This window comes from Misgurnus anguillicaudatus, chromosome 25 (assembly GCF_027580225.2).
Source record: "Misgurnus anguillicaudatus chromosome 25, ASM2758022v2, whole genome shotgun sequence".
In the NCBI taxonomy this organism is placed as follows: domain Eukaryota; kingdom Metazoa; phylum Chordata; class Actinopteri; order Cypriniformes; family Cobitidae; genus Misgurnus; species Misgurnus anguillicaudatus.
In genome coordinates, this window is record NC_073361.2 from 30,647,873 (window position 1) to 30,668,454 (window position 20,582).

At 38.3% G+C, this 20,582-nt stretch overlaps 1 protein-coding gene across 1 annotated transcript; it reads right to left on the reverse strand.

The window, feature by feature from the left end:
• Positions 1–2,179: 2,179 nt before the first annotated feature.
• On the reverse strand, positions 2,180–7,907 carry metrn (meteorin, glial cell differentiation regulator). Its single transcript, XM_055182922.2, has 4 exons — positions 7,397–7,907; positions 6,347–6,777; positions 5,125–5,184; positions 2,180–3,935 (listed from the first exon to the last, which is right to left on the reverse strand). The coding sequence occupies exons 1-4, from the start codon at positions 7,495–7,497 to the stop codon at positions 3,622–3,624; spliced, it is 906 nt and encodes a 301-aa protein (XP_055038897.2). The 5' UTR covers positions 7,498–7,907; the 3' UTR covers positions 2,180–3,621.
• Between the last annotated feature and the right edge of the window lie 12,675 nt (positions 7,908–20,582).

Here is a 20,582-nt window from a genome sequence, read left to right on the forward strand (position 1 = left end):
TACAGAAAATGACACAAAAAAGAAAGTCGTGCAACAGACAAAAAATATTTATCGAAATTCACACGACAAAGACATTCATGCTCAAGGCACGAAAAAAAGCTGAATTTCATGACATGGACATTTCTGAAAGGTAAGTTTGTGTTTTTCAGTATGGACCTGCAAAATGTAACTGTAACGTCAATAGCAGAACTTCAGCCTAAATAGCATTAACTAGCATATAGCGCTAACTCAGCAGTTACAACTTTGTTTTTAGCATTGTTATGCTGCGTTCACACCAGCCGCGGTAGAGGTGTCAAGCGCGAGTGATTTCAATGTTAAGTCAATGTGAAGACGCGCCGTTGACGCTCGTCTGGAGGTCTCACGACGTGAATGACGCGTTTAGTGCGACGCGGTAGACCCGATTCCACGTCATTCGCGCGTAGTTCGACTGCCGCGAATTAAGCGTTGCTGCGGCGAGTTGAAAAATTTGCGGGAAAACGTGACATTAACCAATTAGGAGCTTAATCTAGTAGTGACGTGATGACACAAAGCGAGCGAAGTCGCCAAAGCTCCTCCCATGATGCGAATTTCCGCGTGAATGTCTCGATGACTAGAATTTCATGCACAAATGAAGCAGTAGACGCGATTTTGACGCCTCAAACGTGGCTGGTGTGAACCCACCGTAACAACATTGTCATTAACTTAATTTGTGATTTAATGTTGGTGGTGTACATCTGGACTGTAACGTCACAGTTGGTGTTATGTTGAGATTGGTCTGTTTTCACATTGACTTAATATTGAAATCACTCGCGCTTGACACCTCTACCGCGGCTGGTGTGAACGCAGCATAACAATGCTAAAAACAAAGTTGTGACTGCTGAGTTAGCGCTATATGCTAGTTAATGCTATGTAGGCTGAAGTTCTACTATTGACGTTACAGTTACGTTTTGCAGGTCCATACTGAAAAACATAAACTTACCTCTCAGAAATGTCCATGTCACGTAATTCAGCTTTTTTCGTGCCTTGAGCATGAATGTCTTTGTCGTGTGAATTTCTATAAATATTTTTTGTCTGTTGCACGACTTTCTTTTTTGTGTCATTTTCTGTATTGTTTTCTCATTTTTCCCCTATTTTTAAATCATTGTCGCTTGGGGTTGGGGTTAAATTTGGGGTTGGGGTTTGGATGTACTTTAATGTATTGTTTACATGAAGTTTTGATCTTTACATAAGAAGGATGAAACAAACGTGTTTGAGGCTCATTACCATGTACTGAACTCTTATTATTCATCTATACCAATGTAAATACAGTTTTCCATTCTATGGCACCTTTAAGTTCTATGAATAGTACTATTTCTAACAGAAATAGGGTGAAATGAGTGTTTGGGTTAAATGAAGACTCTTGTCCTTTGATAAATGGACGTGTTTGTGGATATAAATGGACTATAACAATGTTGTGTATCCAGGTCAAAGCTCCGGGCGAAACTCCTTTCCTGTTCTATCTCTGGAACGTCTGGAAGGTCAAATCCAAAAACGCAGACACCCAAACTGTACACCTGAAATACAAACACACACCCTGGATAGCTCACCAACACCCTTCCTCACTTTCCTGTTGTTCACCTTATAACTACATTCTATGGTTTTAACTGAGCAATGATAATAAAGTGAAATATACACCTATACGACTGCAACAGAGCTTTTAATACCAACAAACATCATTTGGTGTCTTTTCCTTCTTTGGCAATGTATAGACGATCACAATGTTTTGCTGAACACAAAAGAAGATATTTTGAAGAATGTTTGTAAACAAACAGATCAGAGGCACCATTGACTTCCATAGTATTGTGTTTTTTTTCTACTATGGAAGTCAATGGTGCCACAGATCTGCTGTGTTACAAACATTCATTTGTGTTTATCAGAACAAAAACATTTTTACAGGTTTGGATCAACTTAAGGGTAAGTAAATGACAAATTTACTTTATCCATTTAATGCAGGCATTACGGAAAAGTCACATGAATTTCACATGTGATCATCAATAAAATTAATGTTGTTTACACGTGAAAACATGTCAAATTCACCAATAGTAGTTGTGTTTCCAAAGCTCACTTGGTAGAGCATTGCAATAGCAATCGAAAGGTCACGATTTGATCCCCAGGAAAGACATGTGCTGATAAAAAAGCCATAAGGATAGTGAGACAGGTATGATTTTTGCTTTTTATAATTTATTTTTCTCCACACATCCATACAAACTCTACAATGTTAACAGAATATTTCTTCATCCAGTTTTTCTTCTTTTTAAAACTCTAAAACATCTTATATACATCCATATCCACATAAAACACACATACATATATAAGTTTTACATACAGCAGTCACATTGGTTTTTAAAGACGTTTCGACATTAACACACACAGGCAGCATAAAATATGGCGGCTTTGCATTACTGTTCGCTCACGTTTGGTTTCTTTTTTGTTCATTCGTTTAGTGCACAAACATCGTTGACGATGATGGACTGGTTTTAAAAAAGTACAAAATAAAGACGATGAAGTGGATGAACAGAAAAATGAGATGAAAGTCAATGTGTGTGAAATTCAGCAGCAAAGTCACTATAAGATCACAACATGAGCGTCTATGTAAGAGAATCTGGTTATATACCATCTGGCAGTTTAGCTTTAAAGTTAAATTATCTTTATAGATTGTTTCGTAAATACATATATTCAACTACATATAAAGTCCAGCCATGAGGATACCCTGTTAATGTGACAGTTAATGTGCTTGATGTTTCACGGACAGCGTGTCAATGCCACGTTGCCAAAATGAAACCATCAAACGCATGTAGTGCTCCGATTTGCCTCCTCCACCATGAATTATTCAAGTAAATGTATGATGATTTTAGACCAGAACAACCATAAATGTAAATGCATAACTGATGGAGAGTAAAGGTGATGTTGGAGGTAATCTGCACCTGCTATCTGTAACCATGAAATGATTTATATGCTATGACTATTTGTTCTCTTTTTGTTATATTTCTCATATGTTAGCATATAAACCATCCAATATTATAGAAATATATATTTCTCACTATATATATAGATCTATATATATATAGAAATCTCTTCCTGTGCTATGCTACATAAAATCAAATCCATTTTGGTTCTCAGTGCTTGCAGCGTTCATATCTCGCCACGGTCCTCTTCTTCATATCAGTGCAAATTTTAAAAAATAAATGAGAATTTAAAAATATATACTCTCAATATAAAGTATTGTTGACAAATCAAAATGTTTTTCGTTGCCGTTAAATACTGCAAAGACACTTGCGCTACATGCACTGCGTACAGCTTATTGAAAACCTCAACCCGCAGGCGAAGTTTGACTGTGTCCAGCGTCGACTTATTCGATATTCAGTGATATATTTTCATACCACAAAGTGTCCAAAGAAAAACGTCCTGAGTTTAAAAGCGGGTCTTGATAACCCTACAGTCCGAAGCACTTCTCCCCTCCAGTGTTTTTTCCTCCAATTAACCCTTAACATCTGTCTTTCGTTCCACAAACCTCAGGAGAATGGTGCTTCTCACACAGCCACAATTTCACGGCTGAATCTTCTGTGAGTCAACTTTCATCCAAACATGTTCACGGTACTTCAATCAGTCATTAACCAGAGTACAGGGAATCATTAAGGATTGTTTGGCCTGTTCGTATGCCTTCAGAAAGTCTTTATAACGTGGGGCGCAGCCAAGCCACGCCTCCCCAAAGTGCACACGGCCGGTAAACAAGAAGCTGCCGGGTCCGGGCCGAACGCCGCACTGAAGCGCCGTCCGAATCTCTCCAGACCGTGTCAGACGCCCCGATTCGGGGAACAATGCAAACTTCTGTCTGTAGACACGAGTAGCGCTAACTTTGATCACCGCCGCCTTCAGATTCAAGTCTGTCTCTACAGACCGGATGTTTCCACGAACCACTAAAAAAACACAAGCCAGAAATGTTAGAAAGATGATATTTGTGCAGAAGATGACAAACCTATAGATATCATTACTTATATATAAACATTAAAGGTGCAGTGTGTAATTTTCAGAAGGATCTCTTGACAGAAATGCAAAATAATATACAAAACTATATTATAAGGAATGTATAAAGACCTTTTATAATGAACCGCTATGTTTTTATTACCTTAGAATGAGACGTTTTTATCTACATACACAGAGGGTCCCCTTACATGGAAGACGCCATTTTGTTCCGCCATGTTTCTACAGAAGCTCTTAAAGGTGCAGTGTGTAATTTTTAGAAGGATCTCTTGACAGAAATGCAAAATAATATACAAAACTATATTATCAGTGGTGTATAAAGACCTTTCATAATGAACCGTTATTATGTGTTTATTACCTTAGAATGAGACGTTTTTATCTACATATATGGAGGGTCCCCTAACATGGAAGTCGCCATTTTGTGCCGCCATGTTTCTATAGAAAACCTTAATGGACAAACTTTTTAAGTTGTCTCCAATGACATGTTTGTCTGGTGGTGGCTACCATAGCCTCTCTATGTGACAAAAAAACAAGGGGTAAGCAGTGGACTGAGCCATTGGTTGCAATTCACCAGCACCTCACCACTAGATGCCGCTAAAATTTACACACTGCACCTTTAACGGACAAACTTTTTTTTACTAATTACATGTTTTTCCAGTGGGGGCTACCGTAGCTTCTCTATGCGTTTCAAAACGAGTGGTGAGCAGTGGACTGAGCCGTTGGTTGCAATTTGCAACCTCACCACTGGATGCCGCTAAAATGTACACATTGCACCTTTAATCTTTAGTTCTTTAACTGAGCTTGTTATTGTTCATAAGGTCTGGTGAGGATTGCTCAGTTGTTGTGGTTGTTATTATCTAAATAAGTTAGCTGTTGTTAAGCAAATTTATCCTATGCACTTTATCTAAAGTAACCCAGTCTTAGGTACCGTAATTGTATTGTATTCTTACTTTCACCCCATACGCGAGTTTGAATCTGTGACATTTGCAAATGTGTGAACTTTAAAAGCCATGGGGCCATGCATTTAAGCACCGATTGCTTCAGGATAACTGCACCGTGTATATAAATGTGTTTTGTCCTGATTTGGCTAGGTAAAGAAATAAAACACAACATTTAAGCACTCACCAAAGTCACTGGTGCAGACGGCCATTAAAATCTCTGTGTTGTTGCACGGCCTGCAAACTCCTAAAGAAGAAGAACAAGAAAGAGAGAAGGTTAGAAGAGAAACATGAGACGCAGATTTAATGTGCAGCTGTTACTTTATAGCTTTGTAACCCCAGCGCGGTCGTAAATGAGCTCCTGTTAGGCGTGACCTATCTCACCTGATCAAAGCCAACGACAGAGGTGTGTATCCTCTCATTTCAACACCTAACACTTCCCTCTCAACCATGTGTGTGAATGCCAGCTATGGTGGTGCTTTGGTAAAGTAACAATATCAAATAGTAATACCATGGTATGCTACTCAGACACAAACTCACCACCTTGACTCATAAGTTTCCACTTATTAATAATCGAACGTGTAGTTTAAAAAGTGCAACAGGTGTCTGCGTGGGTGCGCGTGAGAGAGAAAGTTGTCGGCCCTTTAAAACTTTGAAACGTCTTTTTCCCTTGTCCGCTCTGCTCCCAAAACTCCGAACAAAAGATCCACTTTTTAAGTTGTGCAGTTCCCCCCCAACCCCCCCGTAACCACGGCGACTGAGCTCTCATGCAGTTCACTGAAATGGCCCTCTATAGAGACGGATCCCCCCCCATACTAAGCTTTTGTCTGTCTCTCCTTCCTCCCCCTCGTTTTTCCTCTCTTCAAATCCAAACACTCCCACCCCCCGTTTCTCACCGCTGGCTGGAAGTCGCTGTCCGGCAGAGATGACCCAGAAACTTTACATGTAAAGAATTTACTTTACAGGCCGAATGTAAAGTTTTGTAGCTTGTTACATGTTGCAAAACTTTGCTATGATTTCGCTTTTCTATATAACAGATGACGTCATGCAGAGTCTCACCAAAGTTTGAATAAAGTTTTTGTCTGTCTGAAAGCATCTGATGGTTTCAGACTTTTAAATCTATTGAAAGTTCACTAGTCAATCAAAATTAAATTCACATTTTTATTTAAATTAAACTTAATCTTTACTCTTGGAGTTTCATAGTTTTTAAAACTTTATTATGCTATTATTATGCTTTATCAACATTGCACATCCCATTGGTCACTATAAAATATTTCTGGGCATCACCCATGTTACTCTCGACCATTAGTTAGAAAATTCTGCATCATTGCATTGAGATTCAATCAAATGCATTCATTCATTTAAAAGATGCACAAATCACAGCTGGTTTTTGCTTGCAGAATCCTCACCTTCGCTGCTGATTGGATCCGTGTTGACTGACAGCTGCGCTGTCCAATCCCCTCTCAGCTCGTAGCGAAACGCTGCTATGCGTCTGCTTATGTCTTGGTGAGGTGTCGCCTGTAGGAAGAGGGCCGGTCGCTCTCCAGGAATGGCACTGAAGCAGCGCACTTGTGGATTGGTTTTCTCATCCCCATCTCCCACCAGAAGCTCCAGGACACCACCTCGCTCCAGGTAGAGTTGAGCCCCACGCCAGTGCTGATCCGGCTTGACACAGACTGAAACCGGACGGCTGCTGGACTCGCCAGGACCCATGGCACTCCAAGGCAGCCGGGGTGAAAGAGTGAGCCGTAAGGCTCCGGCAGGGTACAGCCACTCAACGGAGCCCTCTGCACACCTCAACCAAACCTGCTCCACATTTTTGACTGCTTGAGAGAGACCACTGCAGAGAGATGGAGAAGATGTGAGTGTATAGGCATATTACAGAATAGCTTTCATTTATTCTGGTGCAGAAGAATATTTAGATCCGAAAACACAGAGACTATGACAGTATGAGTCACTACAAACTCAAAAGCTTTCATTGATCATGCAAACTGTCCTTAAAAACTTTTCTTGAGTAATTGGGCCAATGCGTAATGTTGAAGGAAAAGCAAACGCCATCTACTGGTTACTCTTAATGCCCATTCAACCATTTAAAGTCTCTGCAGTAACGGAAAACATACTCTAAGGCTTCAAGATTTTGACAAACTATGTACCTCGCTTAATTTTTTTGCGCTTTTGCATTTGCGCAAACATCTAACGAACTTTAAACGTGCAGCCAGCAGGCAAACTTGTCTATCTGGGTATTGCACTATTTTGACAGAATATTCATTGTGAGATGAGAACATATTGCACTAATAAAAATGTATTTTGATCCTTTCCTTTTTACAAAATTTCCACGCTGTAAATTGCACAAAAGTTCTCCCATGTGGCAAAACTGCATTGCAAGACTGCATCAGATCAAACGTAACGGAATGCATATAAAATCTTGAGACATATAACTATGCATGTTTGATATTTACCTTCCTCTCCAGCTGCACTGGTCTTCTGAGTAACTGGCCATCGTAAAACCCGTCAGAAATGAAATCCAAACCGCGAAACTTCTCAAACCCGAAACCGCCATCTCTGCGCGTAAAGTGATACTCCGGTTATCCAGATTAGAGCGCACGCACTTCAGGTCCTTCTGTCTCCTGCCTTCCAAACTCTGTTTTAAACACAATAAATATCTATCGATCCCATACTCTTCAAGTATCTTAAATACCGGCCTGTCTGCACTAAACTTTCCCTCTCTTTCCTCCGATCAGTCCGTAGCGTGTGACCAGTGCGCGTAATGGACACCGGGCGCGCAGCTGCAGACTGAAGTCTCGCCGCAGACCAGCAAGAGTTTGAGGACTGGGCAAAACTTTAAACCACACCCACAGAGGCGTGGAGATCGAGACTAATGAATGGCATCTCTTCTATTCACACAACAGAAGAATATTTAATCAGTCTCCTCTGAGTTTATAGGAAAGATTTGAAAGATAACACAAGTTGGTAGTGACGTTAGGACGCGTTGTTTATTAGCCAATGGATTCTGTTTGTTTCAATAAAGTGGTTTAATTAAAAATAACCAAATGCATCCGTTTGTGCTGAAAAAAAAGAATTTAAAGAGGACATATCATGACAATCTGACTTCTCCATGTTTAAGTGCTATAATTGGGTACATTCTTGCTCACACCTACAAAGTGGCAATTTTAACATGCTATAATAAATGATCTATATGGTATTTTGAGCTAAACTTCACATATGTACTCCAGGGACACCAAAGATTTATTTGACATCTTTAAAAAGTCGTGAAATGTCCACTTTAATGGTTATAATGTGAGTTGCATTGGCTTTAATGGAAACTATAATGGTCTTCTTCTCTGTACTGGTAATGTGTTACCAATAGGATACAATTAAATAACAATGTAATAAGTTTATCAAGAAATTATGTAATGGTAAACAGCTAATGCTTTCATAATGGGAACCATTGCAATTTCTTTTGATTTATTTGCAAGGTTTGTCCCCAGTGTTAAAAAAACATTGAACACTTAGTTTTACATATTTGCAAGGTCTGTTTGACAAGATTCATTCAGTTTTATTATTGTTAGGCTTCACATGCAAATGTTAATCATTTTATAAAGTCTTTATATCAGTTAAAGCATATACATGCACATGCATCCTTGAGTAAAGTATCATTATAGTATAAATGCTTAAGAATTAAACTTTTAATATATGCATATGTCACACTGCACAAAGTAAATAACATTCTGTAAAAGTATAATCACGATATCTTTAATATTAACTGATGCATACAAATATCATTATTAGATTATGAGACTTTAACCTGAATTTTACAGACAGGCTCACATATTTTTGGACATTATAATAGTAAACTAAAAAACTATGAAATGACATGTTCTAACAAAAAAATAAAAAAGTTAACTTAACATGGTTCGGCTTGAACTTGCTTGTCTTCATTTTTTCATTTAGCTTCTTAATCTCTCTCCGTGAGATGTTTACAAACAATATTGAAGGAGTTATATTTTTTCTACAAAACTATATAAAATATTTTAGCATACACATTCAGATAAGATAAGATCATGAGAAACATTTCAGTAAAGTGACCTTTCAAAGCCATAATTGTAATCTAATCAATCCTAATAGTACCAACATTGTAACATTTACATTTTAATTGCAATACTTGTCTTGATCTGAATGGCAGACTATGCACTAAATGTAAAGTAAAGTCTGTAAGATCTAGTCAAGGTTAAAGTAATACATTGTAGTGATGTACAAAACTAATTTATCTGAAGATCTGATAAATCCACTGCAGTTATGTGAGGGGGATGGATGGGGTGGTTGGGGGTAAATGGAGCTCTCTGCATGTTGCCCTGCCCTCGTTGTGGCCCCGCTGTGGCTCTCTTTCATCTTACTGCATTATAAGCAAATCAAATATTCTTTTGTATGGTCAATGCAATTTATCTTTATGTATAGTGTGTGTTTGTGTGTACACATATGAGTGTGTATGTGAGTGTGTCTTTCATGTGGTTATGACAGGACCTTTGACTTATTAAACGTCTCATGTCCAGTAGTCCTGCTGAGGTGTGTTTGTGTGCGTGCGTGCGTGTGTTGGTGTGCGTGCGTGCGTGCATGTGTGTGTGTGTGTGTGTGTGTGTGTGTGTGTGCGTGCGTGTGTTCCCTGCTGATCTGCTGTGTGTAAAGTGAGGCTTTTGTTCTCCGCTGGCCACTTCAAAGGACAGAGCCATGCCATGAAAGCAAAAGTGAATGTGCGTGTTTGTGTGCGTGTGCATGCAATTGTGCATGTTTTTATGTGTGCATCTTGATTCTTAGTGTTTACTGCATTAGTGTTTTGATGAATAGTGTCTAATTTCTGCAATACCTGTTACAGTTTTGCAAATGCGGTGGATAAATCTGATAATAAAATATCAATATGTTCTTTATCTAAACTGAAATAAATACTGAAATCAAGTTTGAAGAACTTACAATTTTATTTAATTCCTGCCTGAATGTTTGCAGTGGTCGTGTAGTGATCCATGAAACTGATTGGTCAGCGATTCTCCGGTCTGGTTATTGCTTTCTGTTATATATGTTTGGGGGATGAACAGTCTTAGTTCTTAAGATCTTTATCCAGCTGTGTTTGCAGTCTTTCTTCTTGACACACACACACACACATGAGAAAGAGCGTTGAGAAGAACAGTGTCATTTTCACAGCTCTCTGGTAGGGGTTTGTCCCCAAATATAGCATTGTGTGTATTTCCTCAATGAGCCACTTCTTACATTATTACCATGGTAAGATGAAAGAACATTGAGACAGTGAGATTGTGAGAAAGGCAGACATACTCAAGTTGAAAGAGCTGAAAGTTATGGCTTCCAATATTTGAAAGATCTTGCCAAACGCTTTAGCTCGAGTACATTCAGTCTATTTTTTTTGTCTATGTGTAAGTACTGATTTGTGCATTTTAGTCCCTATTTACAATTTATTTTAGTAATGTTCGCCCATGCAAAGTTTGGTGACAGGATGTTAGGCTATTGTGGGTTGTTTTGAGGGTGTTGTGGGGACTTTTGTGGTGCTTTTGGGGTGTTGTGGGTAGTTTTTAGGGTGCTGTATGTAGTTTTTAGAAACTGTGGTTAATTTTAGGGTGTTGTGGGTAGTTTTTAGGGTGTTTTTGGTAGTTTGTAGGCTAGGGGGTTGTGGTTTGTTATTAGGGTGTTGTTGTTTGGGGGAATTGTGGGTAGTTTTTAGGGTGTTCTGGGCTGTTTTTCGGGTGCTTTGGGTAGTTGGTGGGTAATTAATAGGGTTGTTGTTGATAGTTTTTTGGGTGTTGTTTTTAGTTGTTGGGGGGGTTGTGGATTCATATATACAGTAGGGTGTTTTGGGTAGTTTTATGGTGCTGTGGGTAGTTTATATGGTTGTTGTTGGTTGTTTTAGGGTGTTGTGGGTAGTTTATGTTTTTAGGGTGTTTTTGTGGTAGTTTTTATGTTGTTGTGGTTAAGTTTTAGGGTGCTGTGTGTCGTTTTAGGGTGTTGTGGGTTGATTGTAGAATGTTGTAGGTAGTTTATAGGCTGTTGTGGTTAGTTTTTTGGGTGTTGTAATTAGGGTGTTGTGGGTTGATGTTAGGGTGCTTTGGGTAGTTTTGTTGGGCTGTGGGTAGTTTATAGGGTTTTTGTTGGTTGTTTTAGGGTGTTGTGGGTAGTTCATAGGGTGTTGTAGGTAGTTTATAGGGTGTTGTTTGTAGTTGTTGGGGGTTGTGGGTCATTTTGAGGGTTTTGTGGGTTCATATTATAGGGTACTTTGGGTAGTTTTGTGGTGCTGTGGCTAGGGTTGTTGGTTGTTTTAGGGTGTTATGGGTAATTCATAGGATGTTGTGGGTAGTTTATGTTTTTAGTGTGTTTTGTGGTAGTTTTTAGGCTGTTGTGGTTAGTTTTTGGGGGGTTGTGGGTCGTTATTAGGGTGCTATGGGTTGATTTTAGGGTACTTTGGGTAGTTTTGTAGTACTGTGGGTAGTTTATAGGATTTAGGCTAGTGTGGTTAGTTTTTGGGGTGTTGTGGGTTGTTATTAGGGTGCTATGGGTTGATGTTAGAGTGTTTTGGGTAGTTTTGTGGTGCTGTGGGTAGTTTTTAGTGTGATGTAGGTCATTTTTAGGCTGTTGTTTTTAGTTGTTGGGGGGTTGTGGGTCATTTTGAGGGTGTTGTGGGTTCATATTGTATTTGGGTATTTTTGTGATGCTGTGGCTAGCTTATAGGGTTGTTGGTTGTTTTAGGGTGTTGTGGGTAGTTCATAGGATTTTGTGGGTAGTTTATGTTTTTAGTGTGTTTTCTGGTAGTTTTTAGGCTGTTGTGGTTAGTTTTTGGGGTGTTGTGGGTTGTTATTAGGGTGCTATGGGTTGATTTTAGGGTACTTTGGGTAGCTTTGTGGTGCTGTGGGTAGTTTATAGGGTTTAGGCTAGTGTGGTTAGTTTTTGGGGTGTTGTGGGTCGCTATTAGGGTGCTATGGGGTTGATGTTAGAGTGTTTTGGGTAGTTTTGTGGTGCTGTGGGTAGTTTATAGGGTTTTTGTTGGTTGTTTTAGGGTGTTGTGGGTAGTTTATAGGGTGTTGTGAGTTGTTTTTTTGTTTGTTGTACAGGGATAGTTTTTAAGCTGGTGAGGTTAGTTTTTGGGGTGTTGTGGGTCGTTATTAGGGTGCTATGGGTTGATTTTAGGGTACTTTGGGTAGTTTTGTGGTGCTGTGGGTAGTTTATAGGGTTTTTGTTTGTTGTTTTAGGGTGTTGTGGGTAGTTTATAGGGTTTTGTGAGTTGTTTTTAGTTTGTTGTACAGGGGTAGTTTTTAAGCTGGTGTGGTTAGTTATTGGGGTGTTGTCGTTATTAGGATGTCGTGGGTAGTTTATGTTTTTAGAAATTTTTTGGTCGTTTTTATGGTGTTCTAGGTGATGTGAGTATGGCGATTACTGGCCCAGGTCAAAGAGTCAAGTTAAAGTTGTAACATTTAGGTAATTGTGTTTGAGAACACAGTCCTGGTCCTGTGATGTTTCGGGAAAATGAGCGAGTGTGTCAACGAGAGCTCGGGAGAATTGGAAAGCGAATCTACCGTAAACACAAGCGACGCTGAACACACACTCATTCATACTAACACATATATCATAGTGTACTTTCACAGTTAAACTACACTGTGTAGTCATGTTTATTTATTGTTTTTCCTCTTAAATGTTGTAAGAATATTTGACTTGCCTTTAGCACAACACTGACAATCACAAAGAAACATTTTCACACGCCACTGCTGTACTTCTACTGATCACAGATCTGTTCACAGATCAAATGACTGGGGTGTTAAAAACACTACAAATTGTTGCTAAGAAAGAATTTATAAAAAAATGTATATCTTTTTTATGAGTGTCTGTTGTTTAATAATGAATTTGTTCCTGTAGCTCAACAGGCCAAAATGTCATGGGTTTGATCCCAGGAAACACACATACAGTATAAATGTAAATGATGTAAGGAATAATTGACGACGGGCCGTTGAATATAATGAAAATAATGAAAATAATGCACACCCTAAGTGGTAATTTTTCAACCCAGGGAGGCAGCCTTCATTGGCTTAACTTAGCTTCCTCTTCTATACGTTACATTAGTAATACGCTCGCTTATAATGTTGATTCATAGCCGCAACAAATTTAGCTGCTTATGCTATTGTGTATTATGTTGTGCTATCTGTCGATTTTCTGTGCTTTTCACTGCTTCTATTAATGTAAAGCTGCTTTGAAACAATTACCATTTGTGAAAAGCGCTATATAAATAAAATTGAATTGAATTGAATTAATGTGGCACGAGGCGAAGCGGATTGCTGTTACAGCACGGGTAGCTTATTTTCGAATAATTCAATGGCCCGTCGTCAATTATTCCGCTTATACCACGGTTACCAAAAATATTGGCTGGTGCTTATTTTAAAGACATTTGACAAGTTAGGTGTGCGGTTATTGAAAAATAATCAACACCCATGGAACATTTCTTAGCCAATCAGAATAAAGCATTCAACGTGGTATAATAAACATTAATGCACACACCACTGAGTTTCCTTGAATCTGAAAGCTGAATTGATGTAAGATTTTGAGAAAGTGAAACAACATTGTGCCGATGAAGTGTAAATGAGAAAAAAATTCAATTAAAGAAAGATCAAAGATAAATTAACAATTCAACTGATCTGAAAGCTTAAATTCATGAATATAGTTTTGTGTATTGTACATATTGTTATGCATTTCGTAACAAAAAATATATTTTGTATTTTATGAAAAGTTAGAGCATCCAAAAGGTGGAAGATCTTGACCTTGTTGTCTTTCAGTGATGTTTAAAAAGTTACCCAGGATGCATCTCACAAGGTTTGTGCATTTAAAAAAACTCTTTAATTTTGTGTTTTTACCATCCCCCTGCATGTCTCTCTCTCTGTCTCTCTCTGCATTTCATCATTTTAAGTGTGTCCACCCATCCTCCATTCAACACCCCCACAACATTCTCTACTTCATTGACGGATATCTCTGCTCTCTCTCTCTCAGTCTGGACTCTTCTCTCATTGTGTCTCCGTTCGCATTAAGCATAATTAGCTCAGACCCTCTCACATACACGTTCACGCAGTTGCATTCATGGACAATGAAAGCATGCCGATGCAGTTTGACCTCTTAAGAGTCGCACCTCCCCCTGTCGTCACCACCGTCATCTGAAATATCTGCACTCCTTTCAGACCAAAGTCATGAGGATTCATTAAACAGGCTGCATTAGCAAGAAAGAGGATCATCACAAATCACAAGATCTCATTAATATCTCTTCTGTTTCTCCAAGAAAGCAATGAGGTTAAATGGAGAATTTAATGATTCATCTCAACCGTGTCTCACAATGTGCTTAGATTGGCCAAGTCTGCGAAACTTCCGAAAGTTTGCGCTTTCTGAAACTTTGCGCTCTTGAAATGTCTAGATGAATGTTTTAAAGAAACTAGTTTGAATCCAAAACATCAGCAAGGCATTGCATCCTTTAGGCTACTTATAATTGATGCATTTATTTATGTATTTATGTAACGCATTACAAGTAACGTGCATTACGTAAGGAATGGTTGACGACGGGCCATTGAATTATAAGAAAATAATGCACACCAAGGTTGTAATGCGGCACGACGCAGGTGTGCATTATTTTCAAATAATTCAAAGGACCGGAGTCAATTATTCCGCTTATACCACGGTTACCACAAACATTGCTCTGGTGCCTATTTTTAAGACATTTGAAAAGATAGGTGTGCGGTTTACAGAAAAATAATCAACACCCATAGAACATTTCTGAGCCAATCAGAATGCAGCATTCAACAGACCCGTGGTATAAGTAATAATAATGCACGTAACTTTTCTGAAGTAACAAGTCATGCATTACTTTATAAATGTACACATTAATATTTAAGTTACTTTTTTTAGAAGTATGCATTAAAAGTTTCAGTCAGAAATGGAGATGGCAAACCAAAGCTTGGCACTTTTTTGATGGAAATATGCAATTTCTAAATGCAGGGCTTCTCAGTCATAAAAACCCCTGCAAAGTAAGAAAAAGTAACTTAAAAGTAACGTAAGCATTACTTTCCATGAAAATTAACTAAGTAACGCAATTAGTTACTTTTTTGGGGAGTAACTTAATATTGTAATGCATTACTTTAAAAGTAACTTCCCCAACACTAGTATTTGCATTATGAAAGCATGAAACTCATTATCAGTTATTAGCCATTCATGTGATTTTAAGGAGTTTTGTTAAATGTTTAATAGGATATTTTCCTTATAAGGACTTCCTTATGAGTTGGTGGTCTTTCTCACACAAACAAAGTGCAAGTGGATCATCTAACAGGTGGGAGTGATCACTTTAAAACCAGTCATCCTGACCTACAGGAATAGTAATTACTAAGACTAAGTGTTACTCATGGTCAGAAATTTGATCCCAAAAACACAACTCAGTGTTTATATTTTGCATTTATTGCTCACCTTTCTTATTAGCTCATCTAAATAGTTTTCCACCAAATTTACCAACAAAAAGTCCCTCGTACACAGAATAGAGGGCCGCGCTGGTGTATGTGTCTGCATATGTATGTGCTTTCTAATTGACTGCTCGGGTCAGTGAGGTTCTGACGTTTGTGATGGTAATGCGTATGGAAAGGTTCAGATACAAAGACGAGACACATAAAGAGTCAGTCTGAGTGAATATGAGCCCAAAAGACAATTTTAGCACCATTTAGCATTCCGGGGGAATTCAAGAATGGAGCTCCAGGATAAATAAGGTTTCCCCAGGGATTGGGATGTGCTAGTGCGGATCAATACAAGCACAATAGAGCCGAGCATGCAAATTGTGTGACCCGAGATGAAAGCGAGTTAGATCAGCATTCTGGATATCAGGGAAGCGGTTTAAAATATTTCATATAGAAGTCAATTTTGCAAGCATAACACACCAACACGCTCACAGTAGGGAAATGGTAGCACGACACGATTTAATGACGGTGCAATTGAGTGACTGTGAAAAGCTGCCCTCTGACCTTTTGCCTTGACCCGAACTGACCCCTGAGTCTGTGTTGTCAGAGATCATTAGTCAAACACTCACGCACACATACACTAACACACACATGCATACACACACATTGGCCCACATGCACAACGATCATTTGTCCGGGTTTCATTTATCTAATTACTGACCAGAAAACAGACCATAGCACATTTTGAAGAAGAGATAGAGGACACACACACGCATGCATGCACACATACACTTAAATTTTACATTGTGGGTCTTTACATTGTCAAAGCATACACTGGTAAAAAAAATGGTCCCAAGTTGTCAGTGTAGACAGCTGAGATCTCTCTGATTCTCAAGAAGACACTGGAGATTACTGACAGTTTTTCTTAAGAATATATATTTATATAAGATTTCATAGATTTTATTCACCCACTTGTAGCCAAAATAAAATTGAAATTCGTCACATGTAATTTTTGCCTAAATAACTTGTGATATTTATATTCCATCGTGTAAGTACACTGTAAAAAAACTTTGCTGCCTTAATTTTTTGTTAAATCAACTCAGATTTACAAGTAATGTCAACAGAGATGAGTTGTCACAACTTATAAAATATAGTTGAGGAAAGTCAACTTAATTTTATAAGTTATAACAACTCACCTGTAGTTATAACAACTCATCTCTAGTCAAGATAAATAATAGTAAGTTGAAATGACTTGTAAATCCAAGTTGATTCAACAAAAAAATTTAATGCAGCAAAGTATTTTTTTACAGTGTAGCTGTTTCAGATTTGCACGAAACTTATGCAATATTTTTTAAATGTTGATAAAAAACTTATGGTGAAATTACAGCATTTTCACTGTAAAAAAAGCAGCATGAAGTTAAAACAACTCGGTTTTGCAAATTGCAAGTTTTGGCTTGTGAAAAGTTGACATAACTTATAAAATCAATTTGAAATTGTTTAACTTAATTTTTCAAATTAAAGTAACATACATTTTTTTGTTGATTTCACAAAAATGCTGCAGATGATACGCGACTAAATCATAGTTTTTCCTCTGGCGATAAGTCATTTCAAACATCACGTCAACTGATGTTGATAGGTTTACTAAGGCCCCGTCCCATTTTAACCCCCTTAAAACTTCCACTTGGTTTTGAGTGCCCTCAACAGTAAAGTCCCCTAAATGAGGGAAGTGGGGGTTCAAATCTTTCCCTATGAAATGGGACACCACTATATGAAAGCGAACGTGCTCACCTACGTCACGTGCAGTGTGATTATTATTAATATGATTGAACTCTTGATAAGCCCGGGTTATACGTGTTCATGTGAACACCGGAACACACATCCTGAATATTGACAAAACTTCCCAGATCAGATGTATATATGATGGACAGACTCTCTCGAAGCAGTCAGGAGACGTCTTCATATAGCGTCGTACCCTGTGAGTCCTGGCTCGCCCCCATCTGCTCCCTTGTCTACCCCTACCACGCCCTGGAACCCTACCTTGCCTCCTTTTGTACCCCTTACCCAGTCTGCATCCCCAGCCAAGCCTGTTCCCTCCAAGATCCCCACCAAGCCTGCCCGAACTCCTCGTCCCAAGCCCTCCACTACCCCTGAACCCAAGACCCCTTTCCCACCCAGCTCCACCCTACCTGGACTTCCTCACATGAACTCTGTTTTGCCTCCGCCCCCCTCCCTTGTTTGTTGTTTTTATTATGTCACCACAACCCTCTTGTATTGTATTCTTGTCTCCCATTGATGTTATTTGTCATGTTTTCTTGGTGTCTGTCTATCTGTCAGTCTGTCTTGTCCCATGTCTAGTGTTCCCCTGGGGAGCGTCTGGAAGCCGCTCCTTTAGGGGGGGATTCTGTCATGGTTCTGCCATCTTGTCCTTTGTTTAATCTAGTCTTGTGGCAGAATCATGACAGACCCATGTTTTGTGTGGGTTCACGTGGTCTTAGTATTGGTTTACTAGACCACGTGTTCCCTGTGTCTTGTCTCTTTTACCCCGCTCCCTTGTCATCCTCCTCATTATTGTTTGATTTATATCACCTGTTCCCCTATTTAATCCTCTTGTATTCATTGTCCTGTGCTTGTGCATTGTTCCATAAACCTGTGAGTACTCTGTTTGAAAGTCAAGTCAAGTCTAGTGTTTATATATCAAGTGTTTTGTCTTGTTTATTGTTAAGTGTATCCAGTTTAGTGTCACAGTTTAGTCCTGTCTAGTTTAGTGTTATAGTCTTCCTGTTTATATTGTTTTGCCCCCTCGTGGGTTTTGTTTTCTGTTTTGTCATAATAAAAGTCTTTAGTGTTCATCTCTGTCTGCACTTGGGTTCATCCTTCATCCACATAACACCAGGTGTGTCTGATTATTGTTGTTGTCACTACTGAGGTCAGGCACACCTGGATTAATCAGTTTGTCCAATAATGGCAGACAGGAAACAAAGAGCTGGCTGAAGTTCAGGAAGTAGTGCAGCTGGGCATAAAGCCTATTGTGCTGTGAATTATTCTGTCTCTCTTTCCTTTTCTCTACACTAAATGGCAGTGCTGTGATTGGATAGTGCACATTAAGGGGCGGTATTATCATAATAAGAGCTCCTTATGACATCATAAGGAGAGCCAAATTTCAACCACCTATTTTCTCATGTGCTTGTAGAGAATGGTTTACCAAAACTAAGTTACTGGGTTGATCTTCCTCACATTTTCTAGGTTGATAGAAGCACTGTTGACCCAATCATAGCACTTAAACATGGAAATAGTCAGATTTTCATGCCATGGCCCCTTTAAAAAAACCACCTTGTGCAAGCGTAAACCCCCTTTTTTTTGCGATAAATGGGCGATATTGCCCTTTTTCAATTGGCTGTATTTTCAATTTGCAATGTCAATTTATGCAATTTGAGTGGTAATGGAAACAGGTGTTTTGTTTTCATATATTCATTTTCATTTATTTTTGGGATATGGTTAGACGTCGATCAAATTTTCACAGACAGTCGAATTTTGCCTTGTTTTTGCCGAGACATTTAGGCTATGTTTGAACTTCTCCGAAACGCAAAATTGCTTGCTGGGATCTCATCTATGTCTGTGTTTTCTGTCTGTTTCATTTGCGTGTTATTTCACTCTATTTTTTGTACTGTAAGTCAAGCAGCTTTAGAAAGAATAGCAGTTTCTGCCGTTTTAACTATAAGTATATAGTTAAAGCTCTTCAAAAGGATCATCATGAATAGTATTACATTACAGGTTAAGCTTTGTACCTATTATAATATAATGTTACCAATCTCCTGACAAATGATAGTTTAAACTATCACTGAAATGAATTCTTATTCTTTTATTTTAGATAGATGCATATTATGTCAAAATTATAACTCGACAGCTGGACGCTCTTTGACGTGAAGTTAAGTTGTTCTTTTTCTTGTTATTTTCTGCCTTTCGTCTTCTCTGTGTCTTGTGAGTGATTGGCGATTGTGTGACTCTTTTGTTATTGATACATTGTAAATCAGTAAATTTTGGAGGGAAACCGATGGCACATCTGCGACGAACACATCCACTCCATCAGACCAAAGACTGCGCCCTAGGGTCACACACCCTGTCTGGACAGACACAACACTGTGTTTGTGTAAGGGGGTGTGTTGTGTCCCCTGACTCGACAAGAAGTTCCCTCCAAAATTTCTTTTCTCATTCATCAGCTCATCTAATTCCCTCGGGGGCTAAACACACACCCCATTGCCTCTATTACACCGGTGTGTGTTTGTGTGAGTGAGTGTATATGTGTGTGTTTAGCCCCACAGGGGTTCACCTCTGCAGAGACAACGGGGGTAAAAATCACTCAGAAACAAGAGGGAAAAGATTGGGATGTGAATGAGGGTCTTTTGTGAGATTTACAGTGAACAATTGACTGTCTGCTTTGAATTGTTTGTTACAAACAGCTGATATACAAACAAATTAGGAAAACTATATGTATATATATATATTTTGTTGATTTGTTGAATCAACTTAGATTTACAAATCATGTCAACTTACTATTAATTATCTTGACAAGAGATACTTGTTGACTTTTTTCAACTATATTTTATAGGTTATAACAACTCATCTGTATTTACAACAACTCATAGTCAAGATAAATAATAGTAAGTTAAAATTACTTATAAGTTCATTCAACAAAAAATTGTAAGGCAGCAAATAATTTTTTACATTGTATATATATAAAAATCTAATGTGAATACGTGACATCTGTTTAATCCAGGTTAAACTTTCATAATGTAATGATAGGATTTGAAGCATTAAAGTATATGAATTTTGTTGTGACAGAAAATTTAAAATAGATCAAAACTATGTTATATTTGATAATTTTTAGGTTAGTCACATTTTGCATAAACGTTCTTGTGTCATTTTATCAAGATGCATCTCTTGAGGTCTCATCTTAAGATGCATTTAAACAGTATTGAAGATGTTTGCATCATGTTCTGGTCTTTTAAAATTATTTGCTTTATTATTCAGTCTATTGCATTTCAAAACCATTTGGTAAAACTCTACAATAAGGTTATATTAATAAACATTAGTAAATGCATTAATAACATGAAAAAATAATAAAAGACATAGTTATCCGGCATGTATTAATTCTTGCTAATGTTATTTAATGCCAATGCAGTTG

Bases quoted from the DNA above. Each gene is read 5' to 3' on its own strand.
- metrn (XM_055182922.2), bottom strand. From the start codon at position 7,497: ATGGCGGTTTCGGGTTTGAGAAGTTTCGCGGTTTGGATTTCATTTCTG. The intron at 5,185-6,346 runs GTGAGGATTCTG...CTTCTTCTTTAG, and splicing joins GGATCCAATCAGCAGCGAAG to GAGTTTGCAGGCCGTGCAAC. The intron at 3,936-5,124 runs GTGAGTGCTTAA...GTGTTTTTTTAG, and splicing joins CGTCTGCACCAGTGACTTTG to TGGTTCGTGGAAACATCCGG.